Below are 23433 nucleotides of genomic sequence, written 5' to 3' on the forward strand. Positions count from 1 at the left end.
CTAGGGAAGCTGAAAATGTCATACCGTAATATAGTATGCCAGCAGAATGGTTTAATCACTTTCATGGAATCACACCCTTTTTAGAATTTGCTTATCACAAATGCTTATTATTGCTTATTCTTGATACTGCTTGATATAATGCTTTCTGCTGTAGGTCAGAAAATGAAATGTTTATTGAACACTTAACTCACAAACCACAATTTCATCATTCTTCCTTCTCTCAAGGTCTCCGAAAACACATCATGTGTTTGTCTGTAATCAGCAGTGTTTTAGATTGTCTGATATTTTTATTATTATTGGCCCCGTCTTAGTATTTGGATAACAGTTTTCTGCTGTGTTTTAAATTGTTATTGCACAAAACTGGGAAACTAAGTACATACAGTTCATTTATTGCTTTGTTCATGTATTGTTTTGATTTAACTGCAATTTTTAATTTTAATCAAAGAACCAATACATTTCAAATGGATTAAATCTAAATCTTCTTCGTTGGCTGCTACTTTAAGTCTGTTCATAAGCCAGTCAGAACAAGAGCAGAGCAATGTAGTACACAGGAAACCATTGAAATGTATTTCCTGTGACTATAGTCATGATAAATATGCTGTTTTAAAAACAGCCATATATTTCACCTTGGATAAGTTTGAAAATACTTTATTATATGGGATAATACAAATGTTACTGTAACTGTTTTAACTACCTAGATCACACTGCTGTTGTTTGTAGACTACTTTTAGTGGTTTAAACCTTGTAAAGGAAACAGCTCTTCAACAGGCTCTGTGTTTTTGCTGACTTATGAGACTCTGACTCGTCTCAGACTAGAGCAGCACCTAAATAAGCAAATTATACTGGACGATTGCCTTCATTTGGTTCATCGCTATTATATTTAAAGAGTACCTCTGTGGCAGTACACTGAGTTCTCTGCCAGAGAGGAACACTGTCATCATACGTGTGAGAGAAAAAACATCTTCAGATGTTGCACTTCACCACGATAACCATGATAACTACCATCTTAGCCATCAGCTGGGAACCAAGTGTCATACATTTACAATAATGTGTTATTTGGAAAATGTCAAAAGTCCTTTTGGTGTATTTTTATAGGCTACTGCAACTTTTTTATAGGTTGCATAAGCTCTCAAGTTGCAGCGAAAACATTTTTTCCATTAGTACAGTTTTCCAAATAACACGTGTTATCAGATTAGTTTCCTGTTCACTGCCCCTCGATGAATGTGAGGATATAATAGGAACAATTTTCCGTAAGCATTGTCTTGTATTCATGTTTGTAGATGTTTAAATTGTAGAGGAAAGGGCATATGATGAAGCCTCATATGTTCTAATATTTCCCATCAAAGCTGCTGTCATGTGCATTACAGGCCATGCTGTTAAGAGAGGCAATACGTAGTTCAAGAACTCTGTATAAAGCTCATGTCTATTTAGTGGTGCTCATTTTCTTCCATTAGTAACAGACAGACAGAGAGAAGTAACAAGATATTCTTATGATATAGGTTGTCTACCATTTTTGTTAATATGGAGAGAGCAGAATTTTCTGTTGAGATTTTGTGGTGTGTTGAAACTTCCTAGTTGTTACAGAAATGGTGGTGTTGCATTCTTGAAGTGTGTGACATTCCTGCAACAGAAGTGCAGCACACATGCCTAGCCTTCTGCATTGAATGAGAAGATCAGGATCAGTACACAATTACTGACTGGCCTTAAGAAACCAACTTTAAAATAACAAACTAGAAAACATTTGTTCTGATGAGAAGCATGTGTGTGTGTGTGTGTGTGTGTGTGTGTGTGTGTGTGTGTGTGTGTGTGTGTGTGTGTGTGTGTGTGTGTGTGTGTGTGTGTGTGTGTGTGTGTGTGTGTGTGTGTGTGTGTATTTATTGTATGGGTTTAAACAAATATATAAAATGCATTATATGCTATTTAAATGATTCTAGTCGAGTCTTGATGGAAAACCCATGACTCCTTTTGTCTCTTTTTATGCCTTTGTCATTTCCTGTGAGATGAGAACAAAACCACTTCCTGGGTTATATGACAGCTTCATATCAGCTGAACCATGTTGTTTAGAGCTTGCTGGGATAACGAACTCTCAGAAGTATTGGTGATGACTTCCTGTGTCATAAAGGTGCTGCCATCCTTCAGCAGATGATTTTATGTGCTTTGATCACTTCCCCATTAGGTGACAGTGATACCAGCATTGCAAAGACAGGCAGGTCGAGGGAGGAGGTTATACTGCTTTTTCTCTTTCTCATTGAGGACAATTTTCCAGATGGCAAGTTCTGGGCCTTCATCATGTTTTTCTTTGTGAATTTTGTTGCTTAACAGTAAATTACTCAATAGTCCATGTTATGGGAATCTCAGTGTAAGAGCCCAGGATTAATGAACTCTTCATATTGCCCACTTGTGCTTTTGCTTGTGACTTTAGAGCATTGTTCATGTGCTCTTAACTTGAATTCTAACATTTATCCAGGGTCAGATGAAGGCAGTATCGTTACAAACAGTTTTCTTAGTATGAATGCAACTTATTTATATACATACAGTACTTTATAGATAGTTTCTCAATCCTCCATAATAGTAAATGTGTGATGAGAGACAACATGAAGAGAGTCTACAAGAGCTGTAATACAGTGAGTCATACTCAGACAAACTTGGGTTTGATCCAAGTTTTCCCCATCCACAACCTACAGTAATTTTTGTCTTTAAGTCAGTCTTCATTACATGGACAAAACATAAAAAAAAAAAAAAAGAAACTTACATGCATAGAACAATTTAGAATGGTTTCTCTGAAACACAGGCTTATCTAAATCACTAAAATTGCAGACTCTTGACCAAGGAAAGGACCAACAATATGCGGTGTAAACCAGCAACATTGCATAGCAGGCCTAATCCCTGTTATTGTGCTGTCACTGAAGCAATGTTATGGCAAAAGATGTTGTAAGAACTGCTGAAATCTACTGAACATAATAGCTTTTCCAGTTTATGAATGTAGCATTTTAATCAGAACACTAGCAGTAAACACTGAAGCTTTAAAATCAGCACTATCCTGTGTGTTGTTTCTGAAAGGTATTCTGATATAAACATCATCAGAGAGAATGTAGTGTATATCATTATATCATATAGCATCACTGTGCAATATGTAAAAATTCAATAACAATGAAGATTCTTTTGGAGAAAAATATTTAGATCACTATTGCTAAGATCATAAGGGATAAGTGCTTAGAGAAGCTGCAGGATTTCTAAAAAGTTCACTGGCCACAAAGCCAAGTGTCATGATTTGTTGTACTTGGCATGGAAAGGCAGACTGCAGGAACTCGCAGTGTCTGTTGTCCTTGTCAACGGAGGAAGTGAAGGGGACATAGGCCTCCAGGACATTACAGCACATGGTTTGCAACATGTGTTTACTCAAGTCTTAACCTCTTGCAAGGAAGACCTAGTGCTAGGCCCACCTACCAATATTTGGCAAGTAACTGTCAAATGGTTATGGCCGAGTCTTAATATACACCACTGCTTCTGATTGCTTAACATCAATGATCAAATATGAAGAAAGTAACTTATAGTTTTATAAATAGCACTATCTTTAGGTTTTGTGAGTAAAAACGTTTTAGACACTGAAACAACTGCCAAACTCAAACGTTGCAGGATGCTTTCGGTAAGAGATGACGCATGCGGGGGCAGGGTCTCTGCCACGCTATAGAAAGAGCCTTCACGCGCTTTCCTCGGTTCCTCTGTTTCGGAGAATGACGATGAGGCTTCACGGCAGAATAGCTTTGGCACTGGTCCTCGTGTGTTTGCTGGGGGACAATGTACTTGGTGAGTTTCTTTTTTCTTTTTTTTTTTTTTCTTTGTTTTGTTTTCTTTTTTTATTATTCAGTTTGTCCTGTCTACTGACATCCAAAAGACTGTAAAGGGAATAAAAACAGACGTAGGATTTGGGCGCATAGTGAAAACGAAGAATAAAAGCACAAATTTCATCCACAACAAAGTGTGAAGTAATAGTTTATACAGATATACTTTTGTAGTGATGTAAATGATGACATTAACGTTTATTTTCTAAGTAGCTACATATTTCAGTTTAGGAAAGGCGGCACTAAATTCGGTAGTAACGTTGTTTTGCCTTGGTAAATTACCAGTAAGTAAAACTATTCATATGGGCTTAACTGTATATCTGACCTGTTATCATAAAATCCTAAATGTGTCAGCATTCATGTGTACTGATAATAATGTGTAACATTAGCATGTAATCTTAAACTATGAAGGGCTGTTTGACACTTTCTAATCTCTCATTATTTTTTCTTATTTATCACAGGAGGCAGATACCACTCGTTGAAATGTAGACCTGATGGCAAAAATGCCAATTGTGTCGAAAAGAAAGACATGTAAGTAATTTGTTTCTTTATGTGAATGATTTCTTTTAACTGGAACGTGTAAAGGTATGGACAGATTCTCTGTTAAAAGCATGTATTGTGTAGATAGTGGCAACACATGAAAAACATGGTTTAATTTTATGAAGAAATCATTAAATCATGTAATAGGTGGATAGTGGCAACATATTCTGACATGAAAAATATGATTTGAACAACATTCAGTGATATTATTTGATCATGTATTACTATGCAAACCCATAATATAATGTTCCCTATTGACCAAACCACCATTTTGGACATCACATTTGTTTAAGATCTAAGTGGATATATGTTGTTTTTTTTCTTCATGGGTTAATGACCAGTTTTCCTTGTGTAATAAATTTTGATTTATGAGAGAACCTCTGGGTTTCCTTTGTCACTGTTATGTAGAAACTGAGCAGTAAAAAGGAAGTGAAGCTTTTGATCACTGGAGATATTTTATGAGATATGATCACAACATGAAACTTAAAAACCCTTACTTCTTAACGCCTACCACACACACGGCTTCAATTATCGACCCGAGGGGACTATGAAATTGTGAATTTTTTTAGTACACTTTATACTTTCTATGTTATTTTCTATGTTTTTAACCATTACCTTGCCCACTTACCATGTCAGGAGCTTTCTCTACTCTGACATCACTTAATGTTTTGCAATTTTTTTTTACTGTGATGTTTGTTACTGTGAGCATCTTTACAACGATTCATATCTGTTTCATCATCTTCTTCCTATACTCTATATCATCTCACAACCGCAGCACCTTTGATGGTATTAAAAAACTGGTTTTTAATAGATGTTTTTTAAACTATTGCCTTAACATGCAAAAGAAAAAGGTACTTAACATGAAAACTTCCAAGCAAAGGGAAAAGGAACTTCTGGGTCACTGATTCCCATTTTTGTGATTACATTTTAATTACACTTGATTTGTAAATGATACATATTTTCATCACAATGTATCCCACATTAAGCTGCAGTAAAACATACTGGGTCTGTAGATAGACTTGTAAGTCCTTTTCCAAAGCAAAACAAACACCATCATTCATCATTCAAGGCTATCTAGAGTCTAACTGGGGGATAACCAGCCTTTCTGATGCAGTGTTTACTTGCTTGGGTTTTGTGAAAGTCCTGTCTATGAAGAATGCTGCAAAAAACTTCCCTAGTTTGTATATGCAATTTCTGGATATGTAAAAATATACTTAATGTATTTTCCTAATATGAATTTTAGTTTAATATTGCTATTTTTGCTGTCATTTTTACTGTCATTTCTGCTTAAGGACACTAGTCTGTTGGCTTCAAGGACTTTGTTATTTGAACAAAGCACACAAAATGGAGGACTGGTTAAAGAACTCCTAAAGTAGTGACAGGAAGGGCGAAAGGATGTGGGTTTACCCTGGCCTTGTGCTTCTGTTTTTCCACCAGCAGAGTCCACAGCAACAAAGTGGAGGCAGTTGATCTGTCTGGCGAGGCCTCTGGTGACCTAGGCCCCATGAATGATCTGACACAGGAGCTACCTGAAACAGAGGAGCAAAGTCTGGAGGTGGAGAGCAGTGGTGAGACTAGTTATACCAACGAGATAATGCCTCAGCAAATGAAGCCACAGCTGTCAGAAGATGACTTGAAACAGGATAACATGATTCAGTAGAAGACCGTAATGTGCCAGTTTTTCAGCTTGCTTTCTTGTAAGGACTTTCAAGTTTATATGCCTTGAAGTATTGTATACTTCTCAGCATATTGTATGCTGAGAATTATAGTTTAATTAAACATATAATTAAGTACACATTAATTTAGATAATTATTTTATACCAATGAAGATTATTATTTTTTAAAGAATTTCTGTGTAATTTGCCATTACACTTTATATACATTACACTTACATAGTATGAGGATATTTTTATAGTGTCCACCAACATAAGATACATGTGTTGAGCTGAATTTGTGAAAATAAAAATATTTAATATTTAAATAATTATTTAAAGAATATTTCAGGATGTAATTACAATTGGATGAATACTGCTAATCAGAAGAAATACTTGCATAAAATGGACATAAATATGTTTTTGAAATTTTAAGTTTTTGTATTTTTATGAATGCTTTTTTGTGGTGGATGTTTTAGAACCAACTGATGCCATGCAGTTTCTCCAAGTTTTTTTAAAAAATTGCATGATATTACTGTAATCTATTATCATCAAGTTAACCATAGCCTAAAAGCCAGAAAGTGGGGAATAACCAGATTCTGTACCATAATTCTATTGTCTACTTTTAACAAAGTTGTATTCAACTGCATTTCATCTTTTATTAAAACATCTTAAGAACTGTCTCTTTTTCCTAACTGGATTTTATGAATACATGGTAAGTAAGCACTTCGCCTTGTGATAACATGTGATAACATGATTTGGTAGAAAAGTACATATGCAATTGATAAGCACTGTTACAATAAATTGTACCCTGGGTTGGATGAATACTGAATTGCAATTGGCTGGTAGGTGTAAATTAAAGACAAGCTGAATATGAGCTATCTTGCCTTGATAGCTCATATTCTTGATTTATTCAATACAATCAGTACTATATTTTTAAAGACAAAAAACCTCTTCTTTATCTTGTTACTCTACCATTAGAATGTAGTAGCTTTTCCCAACCTCTAAACGGACTACGTCGCCAAGAGTGAGCTGGCAGGAAAACATTTTCTTTACTTTTTTTTACATTACAAAACTGTTATCAAAACATAGGAGTTCAATCTTTGAGTAGCTGCAGTATCCATAGTATGAACACAGAAATCACACTCAGAGTACAATAGAAGAAAAGCATAACATTCTAAACAAATTCAGCGCTTTCTTAGTAGATCTATCAGCTTCTCAACCTCTTAGGCTTCCTGTTCTTACTAGAAGGGTGTAATCACACTTTCAAGCTGTATATCTGTTATACATTTCCTCTAACATCAATTTTCCATGGCCTGTTTCAAAACACCCATTTTAAGATTGTGCTGTCAGTTTTAGTGTTTTGTTTGCATGACAGAGGAAAATGACAGTGAAAATATTTTCTAATTTGATGACAAATCATTTTCAATATACACAGATTGTTTCTCACAAAACAATGTTTTTAGAGTTTCACATTGATTTAGCTCAATTTCCAGGGAACAGTATTATTCAGACATCTAATTTAACTGTCATGGAATCCGAATGCCTATGAGCAGGTTATACATTTTACAAGCTCATGTGTTACTAGCTATCAATTTGGCCTAGATATCTTGACTGTAGTGAAGACTCCATGTGACACTGCTTTTTGTCATAGAACTGGGAATGCATATTGACATTGTTTTGTCATGGTATATTAAGACTTCAGAATTATATGAGTAATATTTCAAATAGTCAGTTATCTTACAGTTGACTATCACTGGCCATCCGTGAAAAAATATTTCTGTGGAGGCTGAGGCATGATTGAACATTAATTGAGATTATTTTATTACCTAAACAAACATGTAGTAAAGCTATATTTGCCAATTGACTATAGCCCCATCCAACAACTTCTAAAGTACAGCCCAAAACACAGAATATCACAAAGTTAACACAGTTAAATCCATTTTCCAGCAAATACTCCCAAGTTCACAGCCATGTTAGCAGGCCTCTATCATTAAAATATCTATTGATGCCTTTGATTCTTAAAAGTGATTACCCTATGTAGCTAATGCTACTAATACTGAAGGTCCTTCTAGTGGCTTCTTTTTCCCCCGAGATGTGAATCATCATTATCATCATCATCATCATCATCATGTTCCAGAATTTCAATGGCCATTTAGTTTGTGTTGCCATAGTTATTTGTTAATTTCCACTTATTGTACTGTGATGACATTCTAAAATGTAAACAACATTCTTTAAAATTAGTCATGTGAATTTATGAACTGATTACGAATAACACATGATTTGATTGTATTGTTTAAGTTTATTTAGAGCAAACATTTTAGGAGGCTCCTGTCTCCCTTTCATCCAGCTGCCACCTGATAGTTAAATGACAGTTAATTATAATTTTTGGCTTTATACAAATTTTAACACTATTACTAGCCGCTAGTTACACATTTTTCCCTCAAAGTAATGAGTGTTTTATTATATTGTTCCAAAGGTAAGTTATTGATTTACCCAGTTAGCTTCAGGATTTGAATACCATATACACCCCACGTCCCAAACCTAACCAACCCCACGTAAAACTGCACAGAATGCAGCATTTACCAGACAGACTTTTATTTTGATATTCCACACAGCAGCATGCCAAGTTCATGCAAGGCATAAAACAGTTGTTCCAAGTACGAAGGTCTTGTTGGGAGTGTAGCAACGAATTACCAACCTGCTGAAATGGTGAGTTGTTATTGTAGCTAGTTACCAGTAGAATTCCCCATTTTATTTTATGCATTTACGCGTGCAAGGGATTAAAAGTGTTTTATTCATGTAGTTGGTAGGATGGTTTATTAATCAGCAAAGCTCACCTTGGATGAGAAAGTAGCTAGCTGGCTAGCTTGCTTTGCTAGTTAGCACTACTAGCCGGCCAAAACAAGGCCGGGCTAGGAAGTGGAGTTTGATTTGAATGGGTGTTCCGGGGTAGAGATAGATAACGCTTGACCACAGGACAAACCGTCATGTGAATCCACTGGTTCGTTGCGATTTATTTATATATATATATATATATATATATATATATATATATATATATATATATAAAATTATTATTATTTATTTATTTCAGAACTAGCATGTATGGTAACAACGTTAGGGTATCCTAGCTAGCTAGCTAGCTATGCTAGCTAGGTAGCCGGGACGTAAGTGTAATTTTCAGATTTGAGGTATGAAGAAACGTTAGATGACCAGATCAACTTTGCCTGTCGTTTTTGAGTGACAGTTAGCTATGGATAAAGTCATGCTGGTCTGAGGCCATATGTTTATTTTGAATAGCGATGAACAGGAATGAAAGGATATTTTATAGATTCAGTATCACCTCGTCCCTTCGGACTGCTTAAACCATTGTCTTGAGCATGTTCAAATAAAGGAACCATATGTTTAGGACTTCCCTTTGTAAATCCCTGTTTTTTTTTCCTATTGGGCCTGCAGGATTTTGCATTATGACACATTTATAACCTCAAATTTGACTGTTACAGAGTTTCCTTGGTGGTCTGTTTGGTCCCGTATGTGAGATTGATGTCATACTCAATGATGCTGAGAGTAGAAAGACAGCAGAACTTAAGGCAGAAGATGGAAAAGTGGAGAAGCATTACTTATTTTATGATGGAGAGTCAGTTTCTGGAAAGGTGAGAGCTCGATTCTCATTACATTACATGAAGAATAAGGGGTACACATACTTGGTTTGTATTTTGAAAACATAGCTGCTGTTTGTTTGTGCTCTTATCTTATTAAGGTGACTCCTATATCTTTAGAAAAGGAGGTTTATTGAAAATGCACCAGGCCTATTAGAGCTAATGGAAATAGTTATTAAAAAAAAAAAAACTTCATAAACATAAATTTGAAAGTTATGAAATTGTAAAAGAATGTTTCTTAAAACTATTTCATAATAGATTCCTTAAGATTTCTGTTTCCCCAAGGTAAATATCAACGTAAAACAAACGAGCAAGCGCCTTGAGCATCAGGGAATTCGCATAGAGTTTGTTGGACAGATTGGTAAGTCATTTCAATGCACAGAGTAATTTGTATACAATAAACAATTGGAGTCATTTCAGCACACATGGAATGAACAAAGCAGTAAAGTCAAAAAAGAGCAGCCAAAACCTTGTTATCTCTTTCTGCTGTATTGTGCTTCACATTTCAACCTTGCAATGCAGAAAGCTTGGGAAAGCACATGGTTGTGGCATGGCTAGAGCACTACCCACTAAGCGTAAACTGAGTAACCAGCCTATTAACTGACTGTATGCTCTGCTTATTCAGTTTATCTGTAATATAGAGTTCCCGAAAAGATGCAGGATGGTTAAATGATTTCTGGGCCAGAGAAATAAGCAAATGTTTGTGCTCAAAGAGGACCTTTTTTGTGCCACAGAACTGTTTAGTGATAAAAGCAACACGCACGAGTTTGTGAACCTTGTGAAGGAGCTTGCGCTTCCTGGAGAGCTAACCCAGAATCGAAGCTATGACTTTGAGTTTATGCAGGTGGAGAAGCCATATGAGTCCTATGTTGGAGCTAATGTGCGACTGAGGTTAGTATCATTCTGTAAAGTATAATCCAAACCCTGTGATGGTTCTAACCCTGTGTCAAATTATAGGATAATAGTGATTGTTTCTCTACCTGGCAGGTATTTCCTCAAAGTAACAATAGTAAGGAGGCTGTCTGATTTTGTAAAAGAGTATGACCTCATAGTCCATCAGCTTGCCACTTACCCTGATGTCAACAATTCCATCAAGATGGAAGTTGGAATTGAAGACTGCCTACATATAGAATTTGAGTACAACAAGTCTAAGTAAGTTGTCTTCTCCATTAAAGACTTTAGTAGTGTTATTTGTGCAGGATGTGTAACTAAGGTATAAGGAGCATTTTACTGATGGCTTTAATGACCTGAAAGCCTAATGAATTAATTCATGATGTTAGTTTGGTCATGTCCCTACAGATATCACCTAAAAGATGTAATTGTGGGTAAAATCTACTTTTTGCTGGTACGAATTAAAATCCAACACATGGAGCTTCAGCTGATCAAGAAAGAAATGACAGGAATTGGTGAGACCTAATTAGGATAAGTGCACTTGTCAAACATTTTCAAACAAATAGTTTTCCAAATCTGTGGTACTCTGAGACTGTTGAGATAGTGGTATCGGGCTGATATTATAAACTCAGCATCATTTTTCCTCTAGTATAGTTGAACAATGGAATATGCTGTAAAATTAAATAATGTGATTAAATGATTTGATAGGGCCAAGTACCACTACAGAAACAGAAACTGTGGCCAAGTATGAGATTATGGATGGAGCACCAGTGAAAGGTAAGTTCAGCTTCATGCTGTTGCAAACACACTACCAAGGTTGGGTTAGGGTTACTTTAGAAATATATTACATTACAGATTATCGATTACCTATTAAGGATCATTACAATCAAAGGATTATTATCTTAAAGTATTCTGTTTACTATCTGTTACTTTTGGATGACTTTAATGCCGAAGAGCAGAACACAAGTGTGCATGCGTGCACATTTTAAACTAACGTGCATTCAGACTAGGTTTCTGTTCATTCTTCTGACTGGCTCAGCAAGAATTATAACAGTTCTGACTTCACAATGTTATTGGCTGAGAAACCTTCTGTGAAAGACACACCGACCACTTTTTAAAAATTTTGTCGTCTGCTCTACCATTCCATCTATCTGTGTAAACTTGCTTGCTCAGTGTCACCATATAGCATAAACGTGGGTGTATCATTTACATAACTGTTAAGTTTGGATGCAGGTGCCTTGAGAGGTATGTGAATCAATTAGTTCTTAATGTTAATTTAAATAGAGTAGCACTCTAGATATTTTTGACCAATTCATTTGGGAATTGGGACGTACAAAGCAAATATAAAGCCAGTACACTAATGTCACTTTTACCTGTAGAGTTAATATATTCTGCCAATGCAGCTTTGCCATAATATATAATTAGGGGGCAGCACCCTTTAATATGCCCTTGCCAGCCCTTTGCCGCCCCAGGTATAAAACCCTCGACATGCCACTGCAGAACACTAGTCCCCAGCAGTGCCAGGTGGTGTGGCCACCAACAACCTCCGGCAGGCTCCTGTATTTCCTCTGAGCAGACTCACAAACAACTCAGCAGATGTGAAAAAGTTGGCCATATAAACGTCCCTTCCACAGCAGTCCGACATTGATGAGGCTCTTTGCTACCTACATTCCTATCAAATTCGGTTCACCGGTGTAAACATCCTAGCTAGGTATAAAAAAAATTTTGGCATCAGTGAGAACAAAGTGCTTCCAAGTTCAGATAAATTTGTTCAAATCTGTCATTGGAATATGCATATTAAAAACAATCTTGCGATAGATGATACCCTTTTGTATTAATTAAAATTGTTACATTTTTGCTGAAGACAGTACTCCCATTAGAACATTTATTAAATCAAGATAACTTACTTAAAATGTTTAATGTCATATGAAACAAGTATCACATCCGTGAAAAAAAAAAATCTTATTAACATTGAAAAAGTCCTATGATTTATTTAGAAACAAATCTCATGTTTACAATCAATGAAGCTATATAGAACTCAAATTGCATTATGTTCGTTCATGAAAGTTAATAAAGTCAGTAATCGTGCCAGAACGATTTCACAAATGCAGTCTGACCCCAGTCACATATCACAAACCCAGACCAAGCAACAGACTTCATCAGTAAAGAATCTCCCATTTCTGGACTAAACTGAAAATCTTTGGTTCTTAAGGTTATGCCTTGTGATTATTGGTGTTATGAAAAATGAACCACTGAGTGGTTCACTTGCACTTTACATGCACTTTATAATCCGGTAACTGCAGAAAATCAGAAACACATTTACATGTACTTGGGTATTCAGATAATGGGAAAACTCTAGGTTTACATGAGTCAGGTAACAGTTGGATTTCTACTTTGCAACTAGCCAATAATCCCACAGAAGGATGTGATGTAAACTTCAGACTTCCTGATTTAGCTTTTTTGAAACATGGACCCACTTTACGGGCAAATACGGAAATTCAATTTTGTTATGTGATTAATATTTTAAATTCTTCACTTCCTTGAACATGTACAGTGTTTCAGAGTCTCCCCATTAATGTCTGGTAGCCATTTCGCAGGTGCTAAAATAATTTCTCCTAGCCACTTCCAGGATAGCTCTATACTCTCTCTGGTTATGTTTGCATGCATACACAGAGAAATCCGAAAGAAATCAGGGTACAGGTTTACGTGCACTGGGAAATCCCATTACTGGCCTATAAGATCCCTCCCAACTCCCTTTATCAAATTTCCTAATCAGATTCCTAAACCTTAATTTGATCAAAGAAATTGGAGTATGCTGTTTACATGACCACTTGAATAATCGGATAACTGCAGAAGTCCAAATTATGATGGGGTTATTAACTGCATGTAAACACACTCAATGATTTTTACATGAATTTGATTGATTGTATCTGAACAGATTCTATCTGGACAGGCAGTATTCATCTTGTAGCTATATCATGAGTGAAGCCACATGAGTATGCCACTTCCAAGAGGTGCATTTCACAAATGAAGTTGGGTATTTAGCTTTTATTCTTGCCCTTTTATTTAGAGTGTTGGCACACTTCGGAGCTGTTTATTCTCCTTTTGCAAATTAGAGATTCCATTTAATCTTTTCATTTGCTTCCTTTATTTACTAAAGTGTAGTCTGTGAGTATCTCATAGTTAGGATGCTAAAGCTGACTTGGGTGAAAATATTAAATTGAAATGAATTTGCCACTGGCTGCACATTTACTACAGTGGTCAGTGTGCTTTTGTAAATCCATCATATTGGGCTAGAGAAAGTCACTGTCCAGATATGTCTGGTGATTATTTCTTTAAAAATTAATGTGGACGATATACATCAACCTTAAAATTTTCTTAGGCATTGTGCTGTGTTCACATCATGAAATTGTATCAGCACATACACAACCAAATCTGCTGCTGGAATTTGCACTGTGATCTAAGTGACATTTTGACTCATCGGTGAATCTTTTCTTTCTAGGTGAGTCCATTCCTATACGCCTTTTCCTTGCTGGCTATGACCTCACAGCTACCATGAGAGATGTAAACAAGAAATTCTCTGTGAGGTACTTCCTAAACCTGGTGCTGGTGGATGAAGAGGATAGGAGGTACTTCAAACAGCAGGTAGTTTACAAGTGATGAAATATCTTGGCATGGAATGGAACAGTGTAATTAGCAGTGTAATGAATGTTAGTCATTACACTTTATTTCTTATGATACAAATGTAACAGTTTGTCCATTTTTTTCCAATTAGGAAATTGTTTTGTGGCGAAAGGCCCCAGAGAAATTGCGAAAACGCAACTATCACCAGCGCTATGAGTCACCCGAGTCACGGCCGAGCCTCTCTGCTGAGCAGCCTGAAATGTAAGGAGGAGATGTGGACAGCAGCCAACCAGGGACATGGTCCTTTAGCGGCCAATCACAGGAGAGGAGAGCAGCTCCCACCAAACATCCATGTCGCCACTCCTAACAGCTTGCGGTGATGGGCTTTGCCTGCCTTCGCTGTGTCTACTCTGCCATCCTCAGCAAGCAGTTTATTAGCATACAAGGACTTCTTATACACTAGAGAGAGCACTGGAACAGAAGCTACTATGTAAATCCTATAGTTTGGGGCTTGCACCCATTCCTAGATGAGAATGAATTAAATGAAAAAATGAAGCACTTGTTAATTTTCCTGAAGCTCCACATAGATACATGGCCTCCAGAGTTTTTGGGAAAAATGATACAATTCACTTCTGAGATCATCCTTGTACATTCTGACTGGCAAAATTGAAAACCTTGTTCATATCAGCTAACGTTAGCCGTGGGGCCAGTTCTAAAGGTCAAGAAAAGAAATTTGTCCTGTGTGTTCTGAGTGCCATACTGTTTGCAGTCACTTTATAATGTAAAACTTTTCTCTTTAACTTATTTAGCTTCTAGTTTTATTTATATATATATATATATATATATATATATATATATATATATATATATATATATATATATATATATATATATATATATATATATATATATATAATTTTATATAAATATAAAACTATATATATATATAATTTTTTATATATAATTTTTTATATATAATTTTTTATATATATAAAATTTTATATATATATATGTGTGTGTATTATTTTTATTTATATATATATATATATATATATATATATAAATGACATGATTATATGACACTCAGCTGTTTTTGAAACTTCAGTTACATGGGTTCTGTTTAGAATGCTTGTGTGTGTTCAGCTTATAAAGCTTTCAACTGAGCAGTTTATCTGATTATGTTGAGTCACTAAAATATTCTTATTTTCTCTTTGGATGATGCTTGACCTTATAGTTACATGTAGGCTGCAGTTTTCACTTTTAGACTAGCAAGTTCAAGTTTCTAAATACCTTATGGAGGCATTTCTTTCTCATGTTTAAGTGTATAAGTGCCCATAAGGTTATGATAAAGTTTTGCCAAATTATATCCCTTGCATGGCAGCCTTTTTAAAGGTTCTGGTTTAAAAAAACAAAAAACAAAAAAAATACATTACTGTAACATTTTCAGAATGTTGCTACTGTGCATAAGGTTCTCTGTAGAACGAAGAGAAAATACATTCCTTTGGATGTTGAATTACCAGCATATAGGTCAATATGGTTATATGAATGACCTTTGTAATTTGAAACACTAGTACAGGAATGCCAATTTTCCAGCCATGAGTGCTATCTGTGATTAAATGCATTGGGAATATTTCAAATAGGGACTATTCAGCTCTGTTAAATGACTCAGTTGTTTGTGACCCCTGAAAAAATGTACATATGCAAACTTATTCTGTTTATCTGTCAATCTTAAATAAAAATGAAAAAGTTTATACGATTAAAGGAATGTAGCTGTTTTGTAAATTTTTGTTGCTACTCCATCATTATGCTTGGCCAAAACTAGTGGATAATTGGGCCAATTTGCTCTTCCCAACAATTGCAAAAGGTTTCCTGATAGTAGGCTGAATTTAAAGGAGCAATAAGTAATTTCCCCAAAGGTTCTTCTTCACATGAAACAACCATTTATACTGACAGTCGGTGGCTTGGATGTTTCAGATATTCTGTAGCTGCTAAATCTATTTTAAACATAGCCATGTCCATATAGGAGACCTGCTCTTTGGAAAATTAACTGGTTAATTTGCATACTACAAAACAGTTTGGTTCTTCATCACGTTGCTGCACTTTATACAGGAAACAAAAGTTAAAATATTTTTTTTTAATTAATAATAATTTAAAAAAAAAAGAATAAAATTAAAAACTTTTATGAATACTGTTTGCTCTTTTAAATGATGGTTTTCTCTAGATTATCCTATAATCCAATCTTTATTCTCCGATCGGGGCTGCCTCGTTTGTGAATGGTGAATATTAAACACGGGCTATTCAATGTTTAGGGCTCTGCATTCTGTAGTGTGTGTGGTGGACACCAGAGCCGGTTTATGAATTAAAATGACCTGGAAGCGTGATATTAATGTCCTGCCTGAAAGGCCGTCAAGCAAAGAACGGAACCTGTCGGTGTGTACGGGAGAAGTAAACAGCGGCTACGAACTACTGAATTACGGAGAATAAACTGTATGTGTGTATAATGTGTGCTGTAAAACACACCGTAACAGACGCAACCAGGAAAGTGTGCTGGGGCTTTGATGACTAACAACGATTAAGCACAAAAAACGCATTATCTGTGGGGTTTCTCGCGTTTTTAACATCGATTAGGGTTTTTAAAACTCTTTTAGTGGGCCGTGAAACCTGGATCAGAGCCCAGGAAACTAATTTACACTTTATTATGAATCTGCATAGTTCCAGGTCAATGCCAAAATTTTGTGGTAAATTTATGAGAAAAATTATTAAGTCTTCGCAGTTAATTTGAGTTGCAATGCACCTTACATAAATGCTAGATATGATTAATTAATAGGTTATATAATTTTGGATAACTATAAACTATTATACATTATTATTTTAAATGTTTGCTAGAATTATACTTCTTTACAAACTCCGCTAAATGATTTAAAACGGATGACCCATGCTGAACGTGGGGTCCTCACCTAGGACACTGATCTGCCGTTGAAATAAACATCCCTTTGTAAGCGTGTATACGTGTACATATAATGGAATATCATTTCATTAAAGTATATAAAGCATACGTGTACATATAGATATATACATATTTTAAATATATCCTTCATAGTGGCGCCTGTTAATTCGTAGATTTCATGCAATATTTCAATAAACAACAGGCACATTTTCAGACACCACAAGCATCGGGGGCCTTCCGCACGTTTCTTTCCTGACTGACCTTAGGAGTCTGCGAACGTCGCTTAGCTGGATTATGTATGTTACAATGCGAGTTTCGTAGCTAACTGTACTTTTCGGCGTTGCTCACAGGGCTGCTGGCGATTACACTTTCCGCTGTCTGAAAATGTCGCTTAATCGTTGTATTTACCTGCTATCCCGCTCACACCTGCGGCGTAGGGCATGTGTTGTTACATCTAGCCACACTGCCGCAGTGGCCAACAACTACACAGGGCACATGTGTGCACCAAAAGGACCTTTGAGGACATGTCCATCATCTTCAGACAGCGCGTCGAGACCCCCGGATACGTCCCTCTTTGTACCTCTCGCTGTCAAAAGCGAAGTAGCGAAGGATGGTGCAGTTGGAGAGGAGTTAACGCAGCCGCTTGACAAAAGTAACTTCTGCATCTGGTTTGGGGGCTGTCAGACTGACTACCCAAATTGTGATGCTTTTGTTTTGAAAGCAGAATTCATCGGTCACAATATTCTCTAAGGGAATATATATGAAAGCTTGTAAAAACAAAGCATTGAATTTTCAATTACCAGTCTGTAACCTGAATGCGTATGACAGTATTCTTACTGCTACATTGCGTATTGTGTTGTAGATTTATCTGATCAGAATTTCTGTTCTATATCTTTATTTATAACAGGCGAACTTCTCAAGGTACTAAATAGATTTTACAAAAGAAAGGAGATGCAGATCCTTGCTTCTGAGCAGGGTCTTGATGGTAAGTTTCTCATTTTGGTAAACTGAACAAGTCTATATTCTGTTTCTACCTTCTTGTATGTAATCTGGGGCACCGAGTGATCCACATTTTAGCTTTGCATTCAGTCTTATTGGTGTTACAGTGACACCTATTTTATGACTGCATGCATAATGTAGAATTACAGTGTGTGTGTTTTTAGCCTTAAGATGTTGACATTTTACTGATTGGCACCTCTGCATATGAAAACTGTGAGCTTTCACTGGTCAAGGCCTTTGACAGGAAGTTTGTCTTTTCTTGAGTGACTTTCAGCATATGTATAAAAACAAAATTGCAGATTGTTTGGCATACTGTTCTTATTTAGCTGTTTGCTTGGCACAGTTTTGTGACACAAAGTTGAACATGATCATAATAACCGTGGGCTTTGTGCATTCTTGTAAAGCTGTGTAGCTGGACACTGAAACATGTAGCTCCTAGGTAAACGGCTCCAAATCCTGGAACATTTTGACGGTATGCATGACTTTGTGCTACTAGGTACATGTAGCTGGAGAGAAGGAAAAAAACAGTGAGCCCTATAAGTTGTGACTCAGTGGATTTGTCTTACTGCAATTTGGTCTTTTGGCCCATGCAGATCCCAGTTACAGTTATCTTGTCCTCTTCTAGCTCGCCTGTTCCACCAAGCCTTCATCAGCTTTAGGAAGTATATTCTGGAGATCAACACCCTTAATGCTGATCTACACATCATTCTCAGTGACATCTGCTGTGGAGCAGGTGGGTAGTGCAGCAGCACAAGTGTTTTCGAGATTTACCTGAGAGGCTCCAGTTGTGTGTAGCCAAGCCCACTGAACGTTTTCATGTTTTTTTCAGGGCACATAGATGACATTTTCCCATACTTCATGAGGCATGCCAAACAGATCTTTCCCATGCTGGACTGCATGGATGATTTGCGCAAAATCAGTGATTTGCGTGTACCGGCCAACTGGTAGGGAGCGCTGTTTGTTGTGTATCTAAAAATATTTCATGTACATTTTCCCACATTGTTAATGCCATTAATATATTTTGAAGGTACCCTGAAGCCAGAGCTATTCAGCGGAGGGTTATATTCCATTCTGGCCCCACCAACAGTGGTAAGACGTATCACGCCATCCAGAGGTACCTGGAAGCCAAATCTGCCATTTATTGTGGTCCTCTCAAGCTGCTGGCCCATGAAATCTTTGAAAAGAGTAATACAGCAGTAAGTTATATTCTTTCCAAGAGTCCCATGTGTAATCGAAAATGAATTTGTACTTTAATATTTATTAGTACTTTTAATTTATTCTGATGTTTATTTCTTAAATCTATTTGCAGAATGGCTATTTTAGATACACTGGAGTTTCAATTCACCTGTGGCATGCAAGCCTTTGACAGTCTGAGTGAAAACTAACCAACTGGCTGTTTGTATGTTATTGTTTATAACTTTTCTTTAGAGTGTGCCATGTGATCTGGTGACAGGAGAGGAGAGAACCTTTGTGGATCTAGACGGGAGACAGTCCAGTCATGTAGCATGTACTATTGAGATGTGCAGTGTCACAACCCCATGTGAGTAATATAAGGGAATAAGGCAATAGATAAGGAAAGCGGCCTTTACTTCATTAATGTAAAGTTCAGTGTTGTTATTGCCTGAAGCTGAGCTGGGACTGTTGAATACTCTTTGACAGATGAAGTAGCTGTCATAGATGAGATTCAGATGATCAAAGACCCATCCAGAGGATGGGCGTGGACGAGAGCGCTTCTTGGTGAGCGTTTCAAATGCATTTTACACATTCACGTAACATATTTACTAGCCTGTATGTATGCACCATATGAGCCTTGTACGTCTTGAGGCAGTAATGGCTGGACAGAAATCTAAGACTGTTAGACCAATAGCTAAACATCTGATAGCTGGCATGTGCCCCTGCAGAGACCCTTGAAATGTGCTATGCAGTTTGACTTTGTGTTGGTTCACGGGTTGGAGATTTTCTGTGGAATTCTGATTTGGCGTGCTCCTCTTCTTCATTCTGTTGGGGGGGTAGGTTTATGTGCTGAGGAGATCCATGTGTGTGGAGAGGCTGCAGCTATTAACTTCATCACTGAACTCATGCTCACTACTGGTGAGGAGGTTGAGGTGAGTCTGGAGAGTGGAGTTTCATCAGCATCGAGACTCTTTTTTTTTATAGTGATACCAGTCTTTTATGGCTAAATATTTTGATACGTTTTTCATTATTATATCTGCACCAAGACAACAGCTTTCTTTTAATCCTCGAGGTCCGTAACTATACGAGGCTGACTCCGTTCTCCATCTCGGACCGTGCTGTGGAGAACCTGGACAACCTCAAGCCTGGCGACTGCATTGTGTGTTTCAGCAAGAATGACATCTACTCTGTGAGTAGGCAGGTAGAAAGCCGAGGCCTGGAATGTGCCGTCATCTATGGCAGCCTGCCACCCGGTAAGACTCCATTACACTCTAGAATCTAGCGTTAAAGTCTAAATAAATCTACATATATTTACATTGGGACATTGCTTTTGTGAATTCCTATTTAATTTCTTAATCAGACAGTATGAAGCCTGTCAACCTGTGTGTCTCATGGACTGTTCTGTGGTGGAAAGGTGTTCTGCTGAAGTAAAATTTAGCCAAACTAGTGTCAAAACTAGTAATATGAACCTTCTGGTCCACAGGTACAAAGCTGGCTCAAGCAAAAAAGTTCAATGACCCAGATGACCCCTGTAAAATCCTTGTTGCCACAGATGCAATTGGAATGGGTTTGAACCTGTTAGTATGATTTCCTCACTGACCTCATGTATCCTCATACTCCTGATATTTCTGGGAAGGATACAGTATTTTAACCCAGGTGGTTGCTTTGTTGGAACTTCAATCGGCCGTGCTTGTTTTCCACAAAAAAATAAAATCCTTCACTAGCTCACAGACGCTCGTTCTGCGTCTGTCCTAACCAGGAGCATCCGGAGAATAATCTTCAACTCGCTGGTGAAGCCTAGTGTGAATGAGAAGGGGGAAAAGGAGGTGGCCACCATCACCACATCGCAGGCACTTCAGATCGCCGGGCGGGCGGGTCGCTTCAGCTCTGTGTTTAAGGAAGGCGAGGTGACCACCATGCACCATGAGGACCTGCCCGTGCTCAAGGAGATCCTGAACAGGCCCGTGGACCCTGTGGAGGTGAGGCATGCTTCTCGTGGGGGTTTTCCCACCTAGAGCGTGAGACATGAGAGCTGAACAGAGCACTCCACCAAATGAACCTGAAGACTTTAGGTTCACCTGTTTTGTTTGTGGTTTTAGAATAAAATGAAAAAGAATGACATTTTCAAAGTTTTCACAGTGGTGTTTTAAAAGGTTAACTCACTCAGTGGTTATTATTGTTGTTGTTGTTTTTGTTTAGAAATGGCCAGTGCATTGAGATGGAAATGTTGGACTTAAACTAATTTCCTAAACTGTTTCCCTTATCTAATCAGATGGCCGGTTTACACCCCACAGCCGAGCAGGTGGAGATGTTTGCGTATCATCTCCCCCAGGCAACGCTGTCCAACTTAATTGTACGTATTTCGGGTCTCCTTTTCCTGTCAACATAGGGAGTTTGCCCACATCATATGGATTGATTCTTCTGTCCAACAGGACATATTTGTGAGTCTCTCGCAAGTCGACGGCCTTTACTTTGTGTGCAACGTCGAAGACTTCAAGTTCCTGGCCGACATGATCCAGCACATTCCTCTCAACCTGCGCTCACGCTATGTCTTCTGCACAGCCCCCATCAACAGGAAGCAGCCTTTCGTTTGCATCTCCTTCCTGAAGGTAGTGAGGGGGTGACGTAACTGTCCAGGCTGTGTAGCGTTCAAACCTCTCATGATTTGCAGTTGTTGTTGTTTATTTTGTGTGATTGGGCTGCATGCTGGTGCCCACCCCAGGCCAGTTTATCTCTCTCAGCCACAGTCCCCCTGGGCCTTTATTTATAGGCCTTTCTAAGTAATGTGTGATCAGCTTGTGTGTCTTCAAGTAGGTCGTGCTTTGGGACATTCCTGAGGAACTGAGGGTGCTTGTGTTTCTGCAGTTCGCCAGGCAGTTCAGCCGAGATGAGCCGCTGACCTTCAACTGGGTGTGTAGGCACGTCAACTGGCCCCTGGTCCCGCCCAAAAACATCAAGGACCTAGTTCACCTGGAGGCAGTCCATGATGTGCTGGACCTCTACCTCTGGCTCAGGTAGCCTCTCTGACCTGAGATTCGGAGTGTGGTGTTGACTGCTGGGCACAATTTGGCTAGTGCACAAAAGCAGATGTTAGTATTTTAGCTTGCAAATAGTCCTTCTTGGGTTTAAATGGCCTCCATTTTACATAGCAGACATGGATGCAGTACAGGTTGGGGGTTTTTTTTTTTAGTGTCTTATGACATTAGAAGTTGACATTAGAAGAATCCTTGTAGTCTGGGGGTCAAGTTCTGCAGGTTTTCTACCATGCATATGCTTTACCTAACATCCTTTACCTCAGCTAATACATCAGAAAGCCAGTCAAATTGTTTGATTAGTTATTACAAAAATTTGGACCTGGTTAGGATTTAAGTTTTACTAGTGAACTCCGGTATTCTCGGTATAGGGCTGTGGGTTGCATATGGTTTGTCCAACAAGCTCCTCTTCTGCTTTTCCCTTGTCCAGTTATCGCTTCATGGATATGTTCCCCGACGCCAACCTTGTGCGTGAGATCCAGCAGGAGCTGGACATCATCATTCAGGCTGGCGTGCGGAACATCACGCGGCTCATCCGTGCTGCGGAAGCACAGGTTCCTGAGGCAGTGGGCCCTGGTCTGACATCTCCGTCCCTGAGAAGGGCTCGGGGCTCCAAAGCCCATCCTGGCACCAGCCCCAACATGAGGCCATTAGGCAGCTCGCTGGGATCGCGCCTGGTGCAGGAGGGGCTTCTCACACAGGAGCTCCTTCAGCAGCTGCAGAAGGAGTGGAACAAAGAACAGAAGCAGCCCACAGGTGTCGCCAAGGTGTCTGCGGGGATGGCTACCAAAAACAAGAAGAAAAAGAAGTGAACTGTTGACCTTGGATGGCTGACTTTGACATTTATAGAGGATCTTATTTAACATGTGAATAGCATGTTAGCATATATGTACTTTTTCAACTGGGTATTTGATGGCTGTCAAAGCAGACATGCAGTGCTTCAAATAAAACACTCATTTTTCATGGGTTTTGAATTGAGTCTTATTTCTCAGTGGCTAATTTTCTTAAGTAAAACATGATTCTCATTAAATTTTTTATTTCCAGTCAGAAAGCAGGAGCCTGATGTATGCA

The 23433-nt window shown here is 37.9% G+C and overlaps 3 protein-coding genes across 4 annotated transcripts; all 3 read left to right on the plus strand.

Moving 5' to 3' along the window:
* The first annotated feature begins 3648 nt into the window (after positions 1-3648).
* Positions 3649-6717, plus strand: srgn (serglycin). Of its 2 annotated transcripts, none has more exons than XM_035531247.2 (3): positions 3649-3807; positions 4304-4373; positions 5820-6717. In XM_035531247.2, exons 1-3 carry the CDS (start codon positions 3654-3656, stop codon positions 6040-6042), a joined length of 447 nt encoding a protein of 148 aa, XP_035387140.1. In that variant the 5' UTR covers positions 3649-3653; the 3' UTR covers positions 6043-6717. The 2 variants fall into 2 exon arrangements, with proteins under 2 accessions (XP_035387140.1, XP_081581316.1); XM_081725190.1 differs by having other exon boundaries at positions 5823-6717.
* A 1941-nt stretch (positions 6718-8658) lies between these two features.
* Positions 8659-15035, plus strand: vps26a (VPS26, retromer complex component A). Its single transcript, XM_027000529.3, has 9 exons — positions 8659-8746; positions 9541-9690; positions 9982-10057; positions 10431-10587; positions 10684-10848; positions 10996-11102; positions 11296-11364; positions 14090-14232; positions 14363-15035. Exons 1-9 carry the CDS (start codon positions 8744-8746, stop codon positions 14474-14476), a joined length of 984 nt encoding a protein of 327 aa, XP_026856330.1. The 5' UTR covers positions 8659-8743; the 3' UTR covers positions 14477-15035.
* Positions 15036-17389: 2354 nt separating this feature from the next.
* supv3l1 (SUV3-like helicase) lies at positions 17390-23325 on the plus strand. The gene is made up of 15 exons (XM_027000528.3): positions 17390-17810; positions 18066-18143; positions 18783-18890; positions 18987-19101; positions 19185-19353; positions 19586-19697; positions 19817-19894; positions 20171-20262; positions 20403-20583; positions 20814-20907; positions 21090-21309; positions 21603-21683; positions 21763-21939; positions 22196-22344; positions 22793-23325. The coding sequence occupies exons 1-15, from the start codon at positions 17543-17545 to the stop codon at positions 23172-23174; spliced, it is 2304 nt and encodes a 767-aa protein (XP_026856329.3). The 5' UTR covers positions 17390-17542; the 3' UTR covers positions 23175-23325.
* Positions 23326-23433: the final 108 nt, after the last annotated feature.

Source organism: Electrophorus electricus, chromosome 12, assembly GCF_041902795.1.
Source record: "Electrophorus electricus isolate QZ-2024a chromosome 12, ASM4190279v1, whole genome shotgun sequence".
Lineage (NCBI taxonomy): Eukaryota > Metazoa > Chordata > Actinopteri > Gymnotiformes > Gymnotidae > Electrophorus > Electrophorus electricus.